The sequence below is a fragment of the Alosa sapidissima genome, chromosome 20, assembly GCF_018492685.1.
Source record: "Alosa sapidissima isolate fAloSap1 chromosome 20, fAloSap1.pri, whole genome shotgun sequence".
Classification (NCBI taxonomy): Eukaryota; Metazoa; Chordata; class Actinopteri; order Clupeiformes; family Clupeidae; genus Alosa; species Alosa sapidissima.
This window is the reverse complement of record NC_055976.1, coordinates 7,126,328-7,146,177: the sequence shown is the minus strand read 5'-3', so window position 1 is coordinate 7,146,177 and position 19,850 is coordinate 7,126,328. Positions and strand designations below refer to the sequence as shown.

Here is a 19,850-nt window from a genome sequence, read left to right as displayed (position 1 = left end):
ACTTTTCCCAGATCAATGCCCATGCTGTCAGAGTGAGGTGGTGGAGACGACAGGATGGAAAACAAAGCAGGCCAGAGCAAAACAGCACAAAAGAACAACACAACAAAGTGTCAAGAGCTACAGAAAGACCCAGAGACAGAAAGAGGTGGACTAGGAAACAAAATGTGTGTGTGGGGAGCGGGGGAGAGAGAGAGAGACAGAGAGAGGGAGAGTGTGTGTGTGTGTGTGAAAGAATGAGAGAGAGAGAGAGAGAGAGTGTGTGTGTGTGTGTGTGAAAGAATGAGAGAGAGAGAGAGAGAGAGAGAGAGAGAGAGAGAGAGAGTGTGTGTGTGTGTGTGAAAGAATGAGAGAGAGAGAGAGAGAGAGAGAGAGAGGAGAGAGAGAGAGAGAGAGAGAGAGTGTGTGTGTGTGTGTGAAAGAATGAGAGAGAGAGAGAGAGAGAGAGAGAGAGAGAGAGAGAGAGAGAGAGAGAGAGTGTGTGTGTGTGTGTGAAAGAATGAGAGAGAGAGAGAGAGAGAGAGAGAGAGAGAGAGAGAGAGAGAGAGAGAGAGTGTGTGTGTGTGTGAAAGAATGAGAGAGAGAGAGAGAGAGAGAGAGAGAGAGAGAGAGTGTGTGTGTGTGAAAGAATGAGAGAGAGAGAGAGGAGAGAGAGGAGAGAGAGAGAGAGAGAGAGAGAGAGAGAGTGTGTGTGTGTGTGAAAGAATGAGAGAGAGAGAGAGAGAGAGAGAGAGAGAGAGAGAGTGTGTGTGTGTGTGTGAAAGAATGAGAGAGAGAGAGAGAGAGAGAGAGAGAGAGAGAGAGAGAGAGAGAGAGGAGAGAGAGAGAGAGAGAGAGTGTGAGTGTGTGTGAAAGACTGAGAGAGAGAGAGAGAGAGAGAGAGAGAGAGAGAGAGAGAGAGAGGAGAGAGAGAGAGAGAGTGAGAGAGAGGAGAGAGAGAGAGAGAGAGAGAGAGAGAGAGAGAGAGAGAGAGAGAGAGACTGAGTGACGGTGTGTGAGTCACATACTGTTGTGCTCCCAGGGTGATGCCATGTTCCAGCAGGGAGTGGAAAACAACATGGAGTCCCCAGAGCCGTTGGCTCTCTGCAGTTTCTCCAGCTCTGCCTCCAGCCTGCAGGAGAAGAGCGCCGAAGACACCGACACTAATCATGTTAGGCCGTTATGCAAGACCTTAACTCTATTTGCCAAAGCAAACACACTCAGCACTCTTAATACATGTTTATGGACACAGAGCCAGGGGAGACATCCAGGAGTCGTCATGAGAGAAAGACATGGATGTGAACTATGACCAACCACTCTAAAAGCACTTTAGGCCATTACAAGAGGACACTATGTAGAGTTTGACCACTGTGGAGCAGTACTACAGTTGAAGAGTACTGTAACTTTAGTTGAATTGACTTGAGTGTGTGATGGTCATGGTAAATTCAAACTATTCAAATTCAAACACCAGAAATGTGGTGTACTTGAGGCTAAGTTACTAAGGATCGATCCCAGACCAGCTATACGCTGGTTGCCTCAACAAACCATATACATTTTTATAACATCTAGATTTTAGTGAATCATCCCAACAGCACTAGCAGAATCAATACAATCATCAATACAACACAGTCCTCATTATTAGGAGATAATGACTGATACAGGAGCCTAAGAGAGAGCATAAGAAACTGAACGCATGTGCTCTCCTGTGTCTCTCACTGACCTCTTCACAAACTCAGCGAGGGGATTTGGTGTTACTGATTGGTACTTTATTAAATCCTTTACAGGAAATGACTTTGTTACAGACTTTGTTTTATACATCCTTTACAGGCAATGACTTATTGTTACTTTGTTAACAATTACATTGTTACAGCTGCTATGCATCATCAGAGCACCACAACACACACACACACACAGCATCCAACACACACTACGTCCAACACTGCATTGGCCATGCCTACTGAATATACACTGATACAATGATATGTTCATGCCTACATACATGTCTGGATGTTTGTCTGTGCGTACTGACCTCTTGACCTCCTTGGTGAGGTTGCCGGTGAGTGTGTGGGCGGCCTCCAGCTGGCCCTCCAGGCTGCACACCTGGGCCTGGCGCGCCTGCAGGTCCTGGGCCAGCCGCTCACGCGCGCGCACCTCCCCCTGCGCCTGCTCCCGCACCCCCGCCAGCTCCCGCTGCGCCGCCGTCAGCTCCGCCCGCACCTCCTCACTCTGAGCAGGGGCACAGGCAGGGGCACAGGCAGGGGCACAGACAGAGGAGAGTTTCATGAGGAGACGGGGGGGGGGGGGGGTCTGTGAGCAGAGGAGGCTTAGGCACTTAGGCACATGCATCCTCATATCAGGATGAGGCATGCGGAGATGGCGCCATGACCACATTGCAACGCTATGATGAAGTTACCTATATGGCATTTCAGGTATGGACATAAACAAGGCTTGGTATGAGGAAAAATGAGTAGCTGCAGGTCAATAGGAAGAAGTGGAGAACCTAATTCTAAGGAACTATGACACAACAAGACTTCCCAGAACAATAACACTCAAATTTCGTCACAAGTCAGTCAAAAACAGCCCCGAATCAAGAGGGTATAGTATTTACCGGAAATCAAAAAAGGTAGTACTCCAACTTTTACTTTCTTTTAATATTTCTGTAAGTAGTGATAAGGGTTACAAACATTTATTTTTTAATTTTTTTAAGATAATGCATTTCGAAATCGCACGCGCTGCATAAGAAGAGGGAGAGAGCCGTGTTTTGAATACTTCTATAGTATATACTGGGACTGCGAATTTGTTTATTCTTCAGAATAAACCAAGAATGGAATCAGGATGATGTGTCCTGCACTGTGTTCTAAGAATGGTAGAGGACACAGAGTGAGGCTCATCAGCTAGTGACCAGCAGGAGTGAGAGAGGGATGCCTGATGGTAGTGGCGTTAGCGTACCTTCAGCTTGTGCTTGTGGAGGGCCGCCTCGGCGTTATCCAGCTGCAGCTGCTTCTGCTGCCTCTCGCGGCCCAGCCGCTCTTGCTGGGCCTGCAGCTCCCGCACCTTCTGCAGGACCTGGCCCGTCAGGCCCGACGTCCAGTCGTCCGCTGCCCAGCTCATGGTGCCAGAACCGTGACACACCCACCCACACACAGAACTTCAAGCAGGTCAGAAACCACTCAGTGGTGTTATCAAAGGTCCATCTTAAAATGTAAATAAATAAACAGAGCAACATAGCAGTTAAGTGTCTGGGGAAGATCTCCCTTTTAAAATTTCATTTTTTTTTTTATAAGATGTGCCTGTGAAGAGATTAATACTTTTGCCTAGAGGTGGAATGGAAAACTACTGTTTAGACTTGCTCCAAAGCAATATCTGAGAGAGCTTGCCCTTGAGAAAACTGCATGTGAGTGGAAGTGTTTGTGCACTGGTGATGCCTCTCCTTAATAGTGCAAACCAGTTAACTCTCAAGGGGGTTGGATGACTTGACAACAAACCCTTACACACACGCTTGATATGCATAAAATGTAAATAACTTGTACATACATTGTTTTAGCATTTGTAAACTTGCCTTTACTCATTGTCATTTCCCCTGCAATACAGAATGTGAATGTGGATGTGTAGTGAATTGAATGAATAACGTAGAAGCTAGATGGAAAAGGGTAATTAGTCGCGAAGAAATTCTCCCTCCCCGGCGCACAAAGACACTATAAACGCAGGATCTCCTGCTTAAACAAAGGAATGCAGACATTCAGGATTTGTTTGCTTCTGGGTTTATCGAGTCATATAGTGTGAGCTCATGTCAAAACACGTTCTTAAGCTTCCCTTATCCATGGACGATAACAAAAAAACGTAAACACTCATTAAGTAACACAGTTAGCAAAAAATGACCGATGGATATTGTTTTATAAGATTAAATGGTTTTACTCAAAGAGATTTGTTGACAATTCAACTCATTTAGGCTAACATTTTATCTTGCACTCTTTATCATTTTCATGATTATTCACATTGTATCTTCTTGTTGATAATAACGTAACATTAATGTTACAAACCAAGCTCGGGCTGAGAAGCTGTTCACATGGGTAGCTGCTAACGTTGACGTTAACGTTATGCCTGCTCTTGCTTCTTCTTCAGGGAAAAACGTCTTAAGTTGACAGTTAAGATAGCTAAATTAGCATAACGTAAATTATCCGCCAACACTAACTGTTAACCTTCATAATCTAGCTATCGTGATTCTGGTCAATGATGGGTAAGAAAAGGCTAGTAATGGTAGCTAGCGAACACGTTACTGAACAAGGAGGGAGTTTCTTAGCAAATTATTTTGTTGGTTTCCACTTTACAAACGGGAGTCAAGCAACAGTGCCAGAGTTGGAGGATTGTTCCTAGAGTGTCAAATGTAAAAAAAAAAAAAAAACTGATCGTGGCTAGCAGATTATTAACGTTACGCGCCTTTTAATTGAAACACTGTTGCCAGTGTAAACTGATAGCGTGGGGACTCGTTATTTTTCAGTCCATGTAAAGTAGAGAAATTAACTTACTTTGAAATCCAAAGAGTAAATCCGTCGTCTTTACCGTATGTAACGTCCGCCAGTTACGATTGATCAAAACGCTAACGTTACACAAAAACGGCTATTCTATCTCAGGGCAGGCTAGCTAGTTTGTCTCGTGCTGTCAGGGATCCCTCTAAACTCTACTTGACACACGAGGTGGGGGTCGGTCAGTGACGTAGATCTGGTGGGAAATTTGGATATTCAGGCAGGGGAAATTTAATTTCTGAAATCTTAATACTATCGCCATCTAGTGGCAATACCACAGACTTAAATAGAAAGTTAATGCAGAGCACAATTTCTTTAGTCTAAGAATCACCAGACAATGCTCCATCTTTTAAGGTCGAACATTGCTGCAGGGCGGGAAAAAAAATCGCCGGCAGATTAGGCTGGGTTTACCCAGTCTACAATTTCTTCAAAGACGCTGAAGATTCTCATCTTTGCTGAGTATCATCCCTGGCCGCTGAAAATAGCAAACTTTCAGATTTCTGAATTATTTTAATTCTTAAAGCCATTCCACCACACATATCCCAACTGTTTTCAGTGTCCTGTATCTTGAGATAGGCCTATATCTCTTTCATGGCAACAGTAGGCTACTAATGAGTATAATGAGATTATCTCATATTAGTTATAACATCTTAACACTTCTAGGAACTGTATTGTAATAATCCTTGATGACTGAGCCTCTAGACCGCTGAGCACCATGGAAACCTGAGGCCTCTTCTAGATTCACCTGCTGTGTGTTATGTAATCTTACTCAATTCATCAAGACCAATTGGTCTACTACACTTTTAAGCATACAAACATACATTTACTTAAATATTAACTGGAATAAAAAAAAATATTATAAGAGCATATGTGCAGTTATCCTCTATGCATCGTCTAGTATATAAAAAATGGCAGTCTATTTCAAAAGTGACCATTGCTCTCACTTTAGGTAAAATGCTTTCATTTGAAGCCACCTGTTGTTAAAGCAGTGCCATTGTTTCACATAAACATCACATGCATGAAGCCATGTGGGCTGTCTAATTATGTAGCATAAGTAGGAGGTGTCAGTGTATTAATAGCGGATTACATCTGTGCCACTGTCCACCAGAGACCTGCAAGGTAGTCAAGTCAGTCATGTTCTTGGGACCACATCCAGCATTCTGCACTTGGATTTATTAGGCAACTTGAATATTGCAGTACTACAACTTCACCCCAGGATACCTCTTTCTTGGATATTTTTGCACCTTCACAAACCTCCAAACACAAAATTTGACTTTGGGAAGGCCTGACTATCAGATTGAAGAGGTAAGCTTCAGTCCTGCCTGCTTATGAATGATTGACATTTTTATGCCACTGGATATTTAAACTCTATATTCAGAACTTTTGCAGCTAACAGGTACACATGACATGGTTGTATTGAATTACATGCTTATCATAATACCTTTTCACTCTTTCATGATCACAAAATAAGCCTATATTTTAAAATGTGTAAAATGTCAAATGTGCAAGAGACTACTTTACTGCAGATTTGGTTCTGACTGCTGACAGTCCACCACATTAGTTCACAAAAGGCAAACATCCACAACACAGCATAAACATTTACATTGACAAGTATTCATGTAGCAGACACTTTTATCCAAAGCGACTTATAGCAAGAGAATACCACTCAAGCTGCAGTGCAGAGGAGACCTTAGCTAGGCATTACCATGCATCTGTCAATGCTATTACTAGAGATAAGAGTGGCAAGTACTAGTCAAAGTGTGGTAGGAGGAGAAAGTGGTAGAAGGAGGAAGAGAGGGAAGTTCATGGTAAGTGTGTGTTAGGTTGTTAGAAGTGTTTGGAGAGGATGTATCCTTGGAAGAGGATACAACATGTATTTAAGGCATAAATAGCTGAATTGCATTTAGCTATTGTGAGCTGTTTGTGTAGATACTGATGCAGTAATTGAACATCTTTTCCCCACACTGCCAGATGTTCCCATGGTCAGCAGTGTTCTCCCTCGAGCCCAAGGTGCCCGGGCAGCGCACATCCGAGGAGCTGGTCATCAACACGCTCATGCTGGAGCTGGGCGCCATGGTGAAGCGCACGGAGCGTGTGCGTCTGGAGCGCGCCGCCCAGGGCCGCCGACGCCACAGCTCCTCGTCCTCTGTGGACTACAGCTGGCTGGCGTCGGTGCCGGTCAAGGCCCCGTTCGAGCTCACGCCCGGTGACGTGATGGGCCTGCAGGACCTCTGCTCCAAGATCCCTCCGCATCTCTGTGGACCCGCCATCGTCAGGTAGGCTGGCTATCCCTGGGCTGGCAGAGGGGTAACAGGTAGGCTGGCTACCCCTGGGCTGGCAGAGGGGTAACAGGTAGGCTGGCTACCCCTGGGCTGGCAGAGGGGTTAACTGCATGTCTGTATGACAGACATTCCCCTATACTAATGCATAATACCTATGTATTTGTGAAATGCCTATTACAACATTATAACAGATTTGTTATACAGCAAATATAAATGTGACATGCTATCATTTTGTTTGGAGGTTGATAGAGATTAGAATGATTAGAGGTACGTTCTTCATTTACGACATCTGTTTAGTTATAAGTGCTTGGTCTGGACTGGGTCATTTAGGGCGTACTGTGATTTCTCCTACGAAGTAGCCATTAAGGCCACACCCCACAGCTGCGTGCGATGCGAGGTCCCTGATTGTGGTCTGGCCCCTTGGGCAGGTTCCGGAAGGTGGTGACGGAGATGGAGCCCGACGTGCAGGAGGTGCCGCGTCTCTTCCGCACCGTGCTGCTGAACTGCCTGGAGGAGATGGAGAGCGACGCCGAGATGCAGGCCCGCGCCAACCTCTGGGAGAAGCAGCGCAGCAGGAGCCTCTCCTTCGTGAGCTTCCGCTCGCGCTTCCGCTCGGCCCGCGGCCCCGGCGGCTTCCTGGGCGGCTCCCGGGGCAACCTGCAGGAGCAGGCGTGGCTGGACGAGGAGGAGGAGGAGGTGCCCGAGAAGGTGGCGGTGCAGCGAGGCTCGAGGAGGACGCGAAGCAGGAGCATGCCGGACATCAGCCCCTTGGAGCAGAGAGTCCACAGCTGAGCGCCGGGGGAGGAGAAGGGATGGGAGGCCAGGGAGCAGAGGAGGATTTGGAGGACGAGAGAGGAAGGGAGAGACACCGAAAACAGAACCCAGAAGAACATGAGGGACACAGGGTTGATAACAAAGGCACAAATACATACATACAATGCAAACACTTACCTACTAAATTGTATTGTAAGTGCTTATCTGGTCACAGTAATGTAGCTTCCTGAGATAACATCTCCATCTCGTTTTCTATGAAATTTGTGGTGTAATTGTTTTTCAAAAGTGACTGCCTATGCATATTGTAATTTATACATTGTGAATAAATGCTAATATAATGTGAATATAAGCATTTGTTTTTGCCATTTCCTGTGTAAGCCCATGTGCTCATGTGCCCACAGCCCTGCCCTTCAGCTATTCCTCATTAAGTCCTAAGGGCATCTGAATATTAGACACATGTGTCTTAGATTAGGCTTACAACTAAATACTGCCGACACGTAATGCTACAGGAGGATTATGCTGTTCCTATTCATTGTTAATATATACTTTATGTAACATGTTTGTCATTTTTACCCTGTTTTGCTGATGATGCAGTGATGTCAAGATACTGGAACTATTCCTCATGAGATGTGACACTAGTGTCTATGTGACTAGATGGTGACCGCCTCAAACCCTTTAACCAACAAAACATGATGCATAGATACAAAGTTCATAATTTCCAAATGATGTTTTAATATGCACTTCATTTTCCTTACATGTTACTATTTTCACTTTATACAAGAGGAGGCAAGGCATTTGGCTAAAAAAAAAGTGTGAAGAGAAGCAGGAGTTATCATAAAAGTGCACGTTAGTTTAATATCTCACTGTACATTAATGCAGGCACCTGGCCAAGAGACGAGACCTCCGACCAGACTACACCTGAGAAACAATAAATGAAGCGTGATGAAGGAGCCGATGTACAGTGACCGGGAGAGGTAACGTTTAGAGTACCCCAACTTCAGATGTACAGTGACCGGGAGAGGTAACGTTTAGAGTACCCCAACTTCAGATTTACAGTGACCGGGAGAGGTAACGTTTAGAGTACCCCAACTTCAGATGCTACGCTAATTCACAGCGTTCTCAAGTCATGGCAGTACGGCGGAGCTTCTGCAGAAGAGGGCCGGCCATGAGGACAGTGACAGCGAGGCAGCCCTTCATTTCTCTGGGTCAGACTAACTAATAAATCCCGGTCAGCTCCACACAGGGCAGCCTCTGGAGCATGGTTGAAGTCCCACCACATGTTCATGAACGCAAAACTATTTGGCAAAGCAAGAGTTGAAAGCGAAAGAAAAACAAATCTTTTCTCCCAAAGCAACCTGCCCTAATCTAGGGCTCTTATCTCACACAAATCGCCTCTCCTCTCCGTCGCCAGCAGACGTGGGAATAATAAGTGGTCGAGAGAGACCGCAACAAAAACCGTTTGGGCGATTCCAAAGTCCTACAGTCGTTCACATTACCTCACGAGTCATATACGTCATTTCTCTTGTCACCACTTCAGTTATAAACAAAAATTTGTAGGGACAAATCAAAACCAGGACTAGTTTGCAGAATCAAACCAATTTAAATAAAAGCCTCCGCCTCTCTTAATATAATCAACAATAATAGTGATGATAAAGAGATAGAGAAAAGGGAAACAAAGATTTGAAGGCTCAAATGTTTGCAAATCTCTACAGGGGAGCACGTGAAGTCTGTGCAACTCAAAAGTCTCTCCACGGACACCCAGATGCAGCACAAGTTAAGTCTTCATTGCCTCTCTGGTATGCACTGGGGCCTACCACACAGAGACTCTGAGCATAAACTGACTTCAGTCTCGTCACTAAAAGCATCAAGTCCAGTTATAATTTAATCAATCTCTGCTCTGCACCCCTCCCCTCCCCTCTCTCCATCGTCCACAGTCCTTTCCCACTCATTATCTGTGCATTAGTCCATTTCTTCAACACCACAAGCTCGTCCTCCTTCGATTCCGCCTCATCTTCGAGGATCTCAGGCGAGGAAGACCACGAAGATGATGAAGAAGATGATGAGGACGAGGAAGATCTTGATCATGAGCCAGCGGTTGGAGGAGACCGACTGGAAGTACTTGAGGATCTCCGTGTGGGCTGCCTCCACGTTCAGCTGTGTGTCCTCCACGTTAGCGTCAATCCTGACAGGACAGAGGAGGAAACATGAGCATGTTTGCTTGCATTCATACCCAAACTGTTTTAACACCATTTGTATTGTTTTTTCCCCCAGTTAAAATATGTGTGTGCCTACACATAAGTGTGACTACAAATCTACTACTGGATAGTGTTTAGGATACTAAACTCCTTCCCTGCTTTTCCAGTGCTAGGTTTCCTAAAGATAGTGGGGTACTTTCTCCATGTTTAGGATACTAAACTCCTCCTCTGCTTTGCCAGTGCCAGGTTTCCTAAAGATAGTGGGGTACTCTCTCCATGTTTAGGATACTAAACTCCTCCTCTGCTTTTCCAGTGCCAGGTTTCCTAAAGATAGTGGGGTACTTTCTCCATGTTTAGGATACTAAACTCCTCCTCTGCTTTGCCAGTGCCAGGTTTCCTAAAGATAGTGGGGTACTCTCTCCATGTTTAGGATACTAAACTCCTCCTCTGCTTTGCCAGTGCCAGGTTTCCTAAAGATAGTGGGGTACTCTCTCCATGTTTAGGATACTAAACTCCTCCTCTGCTTTTCCAGTGCCAGGTTTCCTAAAGATAGTGGGGTACTTTCTCCATGTTTAGGATACTAAACTCCTCCTCTGCTTTGCCAGTGCCAGGTTTCCTAAAGATAGTGGGGTACTTTCTCCATGTTTAGGATACTAAACTCCTCCTCTGCTTTGCCAGTGCCAGGTTTCCTAAAGATAGTGGGGTACTCTCTCCATGTTTAGGATACTAAACTCCTCCTCTGCTTTGCCAGTGCCAGGTTTCCTAAAGATAGTGGGGTACTCTCTCCATGTTTAGGATACTAAACTCCTTCCCTGCTTTTCCAGTGCTAGGTTTCCTAAAGATAGTGGGGTACTTTCTCCATGTTTAGGATACTAAACTCCTCCTCTGCTTTGCCAGTGCCAGGTTTCCTAAAGATAGTGGGGTACTCTCTCCATGTTTAGGATACTAAACTCCTCCTCTGCTTTTCCAGTGCCAGGTTTCCTAAAGATAGTGGGGTACTTTCTCCATGTTTAGGATACTAAACTCCTCCTCTGCTTTGCCAGTGCCAGGTTTCCTAAAGATAGTGGGGTACTCTCTCCATGTTTAGGATACTAAACTCCTCCTCTGCTTTGCCAGTGCCAGGTTTCCTAAAGATAGTGGGGTACTTTCTCCATGTTTAGGATACTAAACTCCTCCTCTGCTTTGCCAGTGCCAGGTTTCCTAAAGATAGTGGGGTACTTTCTCCATGTTTAGGATACTAAACTCCTCCTCTGCTTTGCCAGTGCCAGGTTTCCTAAAGATAGTGGGGTACTCTCTCCATGTTTAGGATACTAAACTCCTCCTCTGCTTTGCCAGTGCCAGGTTTCCTAAAGATAGTGGGGTACTCTCTCCATGTTTAGGATACTAAACTCCTCCTCTGCTTTTCCAGTGCCAGGTTTCCTAAAGATAGTGGGGTACTCTCTCCATGTTTAGGATACTAAACTCCTCCTCTGCTTTGCCAGTGCCAGGTTTCCTAAAGATAGTGGGGTACTCTCTCCTCACCTCTGGATGGTCTCCTCCTGCTCCTTCACCATGTGCGCCAGCTGCTGAAAGATGGAGCCCAGTTCCACAATGGTGCTCTCAATGTTCTGCATTGTGTCGGCCCGGCTCTGGATGTACGAGTCCTGAGGGTACACAGGCAAATACACAGCGATGAAGAAAGCTGTAGCAGCAAACACAGCTTTCACATGAGTTCCAAACCGTGGCCTCATAGCCAGGGACTGATACCAGGGTTTCCCGCAGCACTTTGCAGCTAAGGCGGCCGCCTTAGCAACACACGCCTGCCGCCTTAACTCGTCAATTTTTTTTTTTTTTTAATAAGTAGCCTATATGAGCGATATCCACCGTGTTACTCTAGGCCTACTGTTTTCTCCCTTTCATTCCAAACCGTGACCAACGCCTGTCTCCCTTCTCTGCAGAACGCATAAAAAAAAATAATACTAAAAAACAATTAAACATTTTTAATACTGTAATTCCTCAAATTTTGGACTGTTTGATTATATTGCTAAATGTCGGGACTGATAGGCACTGAAATCTGGGGGGTATTTGATGGTTCACTATTAAGTTTCATGTAGTTGAAAGAGTGTCGGGATTTCCACCCGCTGTGTTTATTGCGAGACAGGAAAATGTAATGGAAAACCTTATTGCGTCGCCAAGTAGGCCTACGGTAGCCTAAATTGAGTTATTTTTTAATTATGCATGATTTACTTTTTTATTAAATTCGTATGCTGGAATGCCTCGCAGCAACAATTGTGTTTAAATGTAGTAGCCCAAGCTATTGGTAGCTTGAGAGCAACGTGTTGAGACCCATTAGGACAACGACTTTTCATTCAACAGTAGGCAATTAAACCAACCAACAATATAAACTATTAATAAAAGCTCTTTAATTTCATTGAGTTAAATCAAAACAATGTTTTTTAGTGCTCATGGACTGATAGTCAAAGGCTACTTCTGGCAATTATTATTCCGGCCATAATTTGAGGATTTACGGGTGGGCCTAGGCTATATAATCATGTGATGCATCCAATCAGCGGCATCTGGTGGTTGAATGTCATCGCGCTATCTATCATCGTTCGCCAAACATTCTAATTCAAAATTGTAAATCTTACACAAAAGTATAAAATAATCTAAACTTCATTTACTCTCCGTGTATAGATTAAGACAGACTTTCGGAACAGGTTGCAGGGCAACAGTCTGATAGCCTGCATGAAAGCATAAATGGTCTGCACTTGTTAAAGAGTGCAATTATCAAAGGGCCCTTGAATTGTTCTTTTTAAAACCAAGAAGGATGCTTGTAGCAATGCTGTCAGCTCTGCCATAAACAGTGACTGTGATCACCTTTGCACATTTGCCCCCACAAACGCCACCCTACCACCTTGACTAACCAATTTTACTGCGGGAAACCCTGGATACCATGGCCAGTGATGTGAAGACAGTTTGAAGCCACCTGGGAGGTTTGAGTGAAAAATCTAGATGGAATAAGTGGTCATCTTATTTTACGAAAATATGGGCAGCTGATGGTTGAAATTAACTATGGCAGACAACTGACGGAACTGTGACTTCTGATTCTTAACTCCTGAGCAATGTTCTGGAGTTGCCGACACTTTATCGCCCTCAGTGGGTTTACATTACAGAGTTAAGGCCAAGGACGTTGCTGTGTTTGGATATTGGTGTTACCTGCTCATTGATGAGCTGCAGCTGGAGGGGGTTGGCCTGGGACTCCATGTCTATAGAGACCTCACCTCCCATGCTCCGCGACTCATCCTGCAGCAACACGGAGCTCCCTACCATCACAGAAAGCAGACAGAGACAGAGATACAAAATAAACATTTTTGTTTTCCCAAGCCGTCAGATTGACACCGATAAAATCTACTGTTGACTCTTCTGGGTTACGATTCAATGTCACCAGCTGAAATTTGATAGGATTCATGTCAGCAATGTTTTGAAAGCATTCCTGATTTTCTCAGAAGTGTTCTCTCTCACCGAAGTTATTGGCCAGAAGAGGGGAGGCAGCCACCGGAGCGTTTGAGAAGTGTTCTCTCCTGGTGCGCTGCTGCTTTAAGTTCTGAGAAAAACAGCAGCCGTAAAGAGAAAGAGTAAAACATGGTTCTGAAAATGATGAAATGATCAGTTCCACAATTTTCTGGTTTCTTTGAATTCATTAAGTGAACAAACTTCAGCTTCAATGTTGCAAGAATGATTTACTCAGGGTTGATAACAATAAAAACATTTTCCTTACTTCAGTTCTGACTTCCAATACGGATTTGAAGTCGTTTGACATTGATGCCAGCTTTGACTGAAAATGAAAAAAAAAATAAAAATCATTGCAAGTAACAACATACTGTTTGTAAGCATCCCAACACACAACATTGATTAGCATCTTAGATTGGTTCCAGATCAGAGCACTTCAGAGGGATCAAGTCATATAACAAACCTGCAGGGAAACCACGATGGTGTTGGAATGTGTCTGAACGTGCCGGCCATTTTGTCCACTTCGGGAGCGCACAAGCCCCTGCAGCTGTGCTATCTGCTTGTTGAGGCTGTTGATGTCCTGCAAGTGCGAGGCAGACGAAACAAATGAACCAAAAACAAAAGGGCATTTTAAAAATGTCACCCCAAAACCCTGCCCCGTGTAACTTTGGGATGATGGTATTTAAGGTAACTCTTCATACAAAGTAATTACATTGAGCAAGTGCATTGATACATGAGCTTAGCATACAGATGGGACAATATAACCACTCACCTGTTTTATAATGTAGGTCAGTTCTTCTATTTCAACAGATTTGTCGTCAAACAAGGATTTTCTTTTGGCCACTGCAATTAAATGACATTTGAATTAATAGCTATTTATCATATTTCCTCATGAAATCTTAAAACAAAATAAGACTTAAAACAAAACCTTACGTATTGTTAGCTTTTCCAGTTTGGCAAATGTGTTGCTCAGGTCTTTTCCAATTCTCCTGAGGGGAGAGGATCAGAAAACAATGTAAAGTAAACACATTAAAACTTCCACTGAAATGAAACATTAAGAAACAATCACACAGGATCCTCAGATTCTTACGTCATAAGGGATACTGACTCATTTTAATGATTTAATGTGTTGCAGGCCATATCAAAACAAAGTCTTAAACAGCAGGCCATATTAAACAAAGTCTATGACAGGGGAAAAAATCTTTGCGCCTTACTTTGCCATAAGAGTGAAGTCACTGCGCTGTTTGAGGGCATTGAGTGCTGGTTTACTTGAAGGAGTCCCATTCTGAAAAGAAAATGAAAACAAGGAAGAGACAGAAACAAAAACCATCATATTTTACTACTGAAACAAGGAAGAGAATGGAATGACACGGTAATCAGGAACCGTCAAATATATATTAGTTAACAATGAAGAACAAGGAATGACATGCAATAATATTATATTCAAAGTTAATAACTAATAATAATATAAAATACCTAGGCAGACTTGGTGACTTAAATTAGACTAGTCACATTGCACTGCATGTAACTGGACACCTCAGGCCAACAAACCATGCTAAAGCCATTCTCCACTGCCTTTAATCATTTCCCCTTTTCCATCTCCCAAGTCCTAAAGACCATCTCTGAGGTCAATAATAAAATATCACAAATAGTTGGCAATGCAAATAACAACATGGTACAGCACTGTATAAATATGGAGCACGTCAGCTAGAGGCCATTAGCACTTGAACTTGAGGAACAGGACACCTTTGCAAACTCAGAGTGTGACTCAGTCACTACATCAGTGGGCCCTGGTCCAACATCGCAAGCGCACCTGTATTTGTCTGCCCTGGAGGGACTTGCAGGCGGACTGGAACTCCAGAGTGCGATCTCTGCAGGTCATGATGGGCGAAGCCAGCAGCCCGTCAGGTGACAGAGAAAGGCGTGGTTGTTTCAGCCAGCAGGTGAGAGTTTCGCCGTGAGCCCACTAGCACTGGGTCAAATGTGGCACAACCTCTTCAGGCCTACCCTAGGAGTCTGGTGGTGATGAGTGTTGACTTCTCCCTCCAAGCATCATCTAGAGAAATAAAAAATGTCTCAGATATCAATCACACATCACTTACAGTCACATGTTTTGTTCTCAGCAAATCAACTGAATAAAACTGAGCATCTGAGAACAGGAGATGGCACACGTTGCTATGGCAATATGCCCTACATTGAAGTTGAGTAATTTCTATTTTGAAGTTTGAAAACAAGCCCGAGAACAAGTGCACATGTCAACATGACAATATATGGACTGTAAATTCGTTTCCTGTTCATCGTCATATTTGAAAGAATGTGCTATTAACAATTAAGTCTACCTAGTTGTGTATACCCTCCCCAGAGTACTGGTATGCAGCGATAACAATTAGGGCGATCAAGGGGTTTCTAACCTAACGTGAAGAGGTCACCCTGGCAAGTTGCTTTGGAATAGAGAAAGAGACACTCATCTGAACTCCAATACTGGTCTCTATGAGCCCACAGAATTTCAGTAAAATTCAGCGTTTTGGACAACCACAGTCATCAGACTAGACTGAAACACCGAGAACAGCATTTAGGATACGTATAACGTTACTGTACTCCTGTTTTACAGTATTTGACTACGAAGATCTGTCATCTGAGAGCTGTGTATCCATTTCGAAACGTGTACAATCGATAAGCGTATTGGAAGAAACCTAAGTATAGAGTCCGACGTAACCAGACTAACAGATTTTAACCACTAACAGTTCATGTTATTGGATTAAGTCGGCAACCCAGAGCAGGGTTTCTTTAACTTACACCCGACTAACTAATAAAGGTTAATGAAACTCACATCTTAATCAATGTCTGACATTTAAAATTACACCGTGTTACGTATTTCAACAGTACAGTTATCAGACGACAACCGTAGCTATTTAAATGCCGCTGGTGAACTGTTTAGCTTGCTACCTAGTGCTACCAAAAACCCTTTCGCTGCAGCTACGTATGCTATATGGTTAGCCTAATGGGTAGTTAGCCGCAGGCGATAAACTCGAAATTAAACAGATGTGTTCCGATGGTCTCTCGACGGAAACAATCCATTAAAAGGCTTCGGTTTGCTTGATGCCATTTGAGCCGTTCGAACTTACTGTTAATGTTGTACAAAGGTGAGTTTTCTCATAAAAAGGCCTCTCGATTTTCCCAAGTCCTGTATTTCACTTTCCGTCCGGGTGCTTCCGGATTTTGACGTCATTGCCACGTCCCCGTTTACGCACGCGCACAATGTGTAAGCAAAATAGCAACTGCTGTAGAATTTCAGATCACCACCAGGAGCCGCTGTTAACTATTTTTATATTGTGAAATTCAATATAATTATTGGGCTCGATGAGACTGCACACTTCTGTTGACCATGATTTATGAAGTTACAGGTGATTCATCGTGAGTGTAACATGTTTTTCACATTTGCATTTTCTTTTGAGAAGATATCATGGCATAGGCTACTCATAATCACAAATTGAAGAAATGGAAAGTGGATATGAATGTTCACAGGATAATGGACCAACGGAGTAATGATAATATTATGTAGGAGGCGAAAGCGCAGCAAAGAAAAAGAGAGGGAAGGAGACATGTATGGGTGGGGGCAATAGATAACATTCTACCTATCTTCTGTCATACAAGTCCACTAACTCTAGTTCCCAAACTCACCCGCATGGATGACTAACAAGAGCCAGCATGTTAAGAACAAGTGATATGTCCTCTTCTCTGTCGTCTGACATACTCTGTTTTCTCTAAGTATGTTTTCTGATGTAGTCACTTTTGTACTAATGACTGGCAGACATTGCATGGTGCTGCCATGATGCTGAAAGAAGTCCAACTGCAGATTAATCAGGAACAGAGGCCTATGTGAACATTGAAATAACTGGACTGTGTTACTGAAGTAAAAACAGTAGTAAAATAAAATGTAAAAGGTCCATACTCATGTGGAAGATAACACACTTTTGTTGTTTCATTCACACACTCCTGACATCACAGATGGCGGTTCCACAACATTAGAAAGGCCTGTGAGTGAGATAGGGCCTTTAACAGCACACATGTAGACTCACAGCACTTTGAACACTGGCCCACACCTATTCTCTCTCACGCACACACGTGCGTGTTTTCAAACATACACTGACTTTGTTAGTCTTTTTTTGTCTGAGATACCATCAAAACACACACATTCATGCTGTCCAGATAGGGCCCAGAACCTGCTCCAACACAGCTGCCTCAACAAAAGGTCGCCACATAAACACACTGAGGGTTTTATCATTAGCAAAGCGCCGCTCTTCACAAAGACAGCAGTGGAAAAAAACACAAGGCAATGTTTATGGTTGGAAATGAAAAAAAGGAAAGTGTCTATAAAGTGTATTAGCTAAATGATTGAAGCATCATAGTATAAATAATAAATATCACTGAAAAACTGTGGCAGACATACTTTTTTAAGTTAGACTTAAATACACATATGTCATAAATGTTGTCAAGAGAGCAAGGCATTCTCTCTCCAAGCATTTCCATGTGTACGAGCCATGGAGTAATCCTGAGCAGGAGTGGCAGAGCGCAGCACTCCAGCATCAGCCTCTTCCTGGATGACTCATTCCTGTTCTCCTTCGCTCGGTCTTTTTCTCCTCTCCCCCAAGTCTGTTCTCTCCCTCTTTCTCTCTATCTCTTTCTCTCTGTCACTCCCTGAATCCTTTCCACTCACCCTCCCATCTCTATCTTCCTCCTGTTTCGTTCATTTCTAATCTCATCCATTTTTCCCCTCAAACGTATGCCGGCTCAGCTGCTATATTTAGGCTTGGCAGCATGCCCTGACTGGCAAGTAAGGCAGCAGCATCTGCTCTGAATGGGTCCTGTCTCCTTCCAGACAAAACAGGCGCACAGAAACTTTCTGCATCCTCGCACGGGCCACGTGACGAGAGCAGCCGTCGAATCATTTCACCTGTCATATTTCAGTCACCTCCAAACAGTGGCAATAATGAGGCCATATTTTGCAGTGGGGAGAAAATGCCACGTCAGTGTGTGATGAGCGTCTGACCTCTTAGATTTAGGACTCCCTCTCAGGGGAGAGATTAGAAATCACGGCGCTGCTGGCGAATAGGTTCACCCTAACAGCCCACAATAATGATGCAACGAAGCTGCAAGATGGCTGTGCTACCTAATACCCTGTGTCGAGCTTCCCCATGATGAATGACTCAGAGACTGCCCAGACATCCCACCGTCACGGTCTGGCACCGACTGCTGACACGGGCGGCGAGGAGCCAGAGAGGACCGTCTGGCCGCGTGGCGAGAGAGTAGAGGCCTGGCTGGTTAGCAGTGCCCATCCAGTCGGAGTGCGAGCGGACAGACAGACAGATAGACAGACAGATGGGGCGTCTGTCCCCTGACTCAGCAGCCTGGCGGGCAGGAGGAGGAGGAGGGCGAGGACGCCGAGAGATAATATTATTTTTCACATCACACCACTCGCACCCACCTCCCGGTGGCCTACCCCTCCCTCCATTGCTGCCTCCTAGCACATGCCGGTAATTACCACCCTGTTTGTCTTTCATTACCATTAAAAGAGAGACGAAATGAGAACAAGGGAGGGATATAAAAAGGGAGGATGAGAGAGGGGGATGAAATGAGAGATGAAGGAGTAAATCAAATGAGCAGGAGGTTACGTTACAGTGGGAGGCTGAGAAGGCATACAGCTGTCCAAACCAGTAAATAATGACACCCTTCTCAAAAATAAGACATTTCCCTTTAATAGTGTCAAAGACATTGTAATATGTCACAGGTAGTTCTTGATTCTTTTCTAAGTAAAATGATATGGGAGCTTATATACATACTGTACACATAAAAGCGGATCACATATGCATTTTAAGACCGGCATTGTTGTATATTGTAGCACAAATTTGATTTGAACATTTGCACACATACACACATAATGTTATGATAAAGGGCACAAATGGTGCAGCAGCAGCAGTAGTATTCATTAACATCATATAATACACACATTATCATACAAGAGGAAATACAGGTAACATTATAGATCAAAAAATAGGCTCTGGGTGGGTTGTAGCACTACCAGTGGTCTGTTTGTTTGAACTTGAACACTGTATTCAGGTATATAGCTTACTATGGGACACATCAACACATCAACTAAAATCTGCACTAACACTGACCTTAAATGGCGGGCATGGATGCTGTGCTACCTACCACAGTATACTGTTTCTGAGGGGCGTGCAATCCAGATACAGGATCAGTACATTCATATTCTACACAGTCTGACCTACACTGCAGCTTCCACTTTGTCTATGTCGGCTGCCACGGAATAGATCTTGTCTGTTTATACACAAAAGTCTACATGATGTGCAGACGCATAGGCAGGGAGAGAGGGGGGATCCCCTTGCACATGTTTTTCTAATGATTTTTTTTTGTGGGGGGGGGCTAGCCATACAATTAAGACATTGTAGCGAGCTAGAGACTAAATAGTCTGGATGCCTGCCTTTGAAGTAGCCAGCAAAATGCCAAACTAATGAAGGGGCTGTGTTGTACGCTGGTTAGATTATCCCCTTTTTGAACTGAACCTATCAAGTCAAAAGTGCAAAAGTAAGAGC

At 44.1% G+C, this 19,850-nt stretch overlaps 3 protein-coding genes across 3 annotated transcripts; 1 reads left to right on the top strand and 2 right to left on the bottom strand.

Annotated features, from left to right (window-relative positions):
- Positions 1 to 976: 976 nt before the first annotated feature.
- On the bottom strand, positions 977 to 4,684 carry LOC121693835 (centromere protein F-like). Its single transcript, XM_042073497.1, has 4 exons — positions 4,503 to 4,684; positions 2,926 to 3,170; positions 2,006 to 2,202; positions 977 to 1,108 (listed from the first exon to the last, which is right to left on the bottom strand). The coding sequence occupies exons 2-4, from the start codon at positions 3,085 to 3,087 to the stop codon at positions 997 to 999; spliced, it is 471 nt and encodes a 156-aa protein (XP_041929431.1). The 5' UTR covers positions 3,088 to 3,170; positions 4,503 to 4,684; the 3' UTR covers positions 977 to 996.
- Positions 4,685 to 5,621: 937 nt separating this feature from the next.
- Positions 5,622 to 7,855, top strand: zgc:162144 (RD3 domain-containing protein). The gene is made up of 3 exons (XM_042073496.1): positions 5,622 to 5,804; positions 6,471 to 6,775; positions 7,210 to 7,855. Exons 2-3 carry the CDS (start codon positions 6,471 to 6,473, stop codon positions 7,571 to 7,573), a joined length of 669 nt encoding a protein of 222 aa, XP_041929430.1. The 5' UTR covers positions 5,622 to 5,804; the 3' UTR covers positions 7,574 to 7,855.
- A 412-nt stretch (positions 7,856 to 8,267) lies between these two features.
- On the bottom strand, positions 8,268 to 16,474 carry stx5a (syntaxin 5A). The gene is made up of 11 exons (XM_042073494.1): positions 16,365 to 16,474; positions 15,053 to 15,295; positions 14,454 to 14,524; positions 14,173 to 14,228; positions 14,012 to 14,082; positions 13,703 to 13,819; positions 13,508 to 13,564; positions 13,252 to 13,333; positions 12,946 to 13,052; positions 11,272 to 11,393; positions 8,268 to 9,737 (listed from the first exon to the last, which is right to left on the bottom strand). The coding sequence occupies exons 2-11, from the start codon at positions 15,119 to 15,121 to the stop codon at positions 9,578 to 9,580; spliced, it is 912 nt and encodes a 303-aa protein (XP_041929428.1). The 5' UTR covers positions 15,122 to 15,295; positions 16,365 to 16,474; the 3' UTR covers positions 8,268 to 9,577.
- Positions 16,475 to 19,850: the final 3,376 nt, after the last annotated feature.

Bases quoted from the DNA above. Each gene is read 5' to 3' on its own strand.
- LOC121693835 (XM_042073497.1), bottom strand. From the start codon at position 3,087: ATGAGCTGGGCAGCGGACGACTGGACGTCGGGCCTGACGGGCCAGGTC. The intron at 2,203-2,925 runs GTACGCTAACGC...GCCCCTGCTCAG, and splicing joins TCCACAAGCACAAGCTGAAG to AGTGAGGAGGTGCGGGCGGA. The intron at 1,109-2,005 runs GTCAGTACGCAC...CTTCTCCTGCAG, and splicing joins CTCACCAAGGAGGTCAAGAG to GCTGGAGGCAGAGCTGGAGA.
- zgc:162144 (XM_042073496.1), top strand. From the start codon at position 6,471: ATGTTCCCATGGTCAGCAGTGTTCTCCCTCGAGCCCAAGGTGCCCGGG. The intron at 6,776-7,209 runs GTAGGCTGGCTA...CCCCTTGGGCAG, and splicing joins TGTGGACCCGCCATCGTCAG to GTTCCGGAAGGTGGTGACGG.
- stx5a (XM_042073494.1), bottom strand. From the start codon at position 15,121: ATGACCTGCAGAGATCGCACTCTGGAGTTCCAGTCCGCCTGCAAGTCC. The intron at 14,229-14,453 runs GTAAGGCGCAAA...CTCTCCCCTCAG, and splicing joins GACTTCACTCTTATGGCAAA to GAGAATTGGAAAAGACCTGA. The intron at 9,738-11,271 runs GTGAGGAGAGAG...CTGTCCTGTCAG, and splicing joins CAGGAGGAGACCATCCAGAG to GATTGACGCTAACGTGGAGG.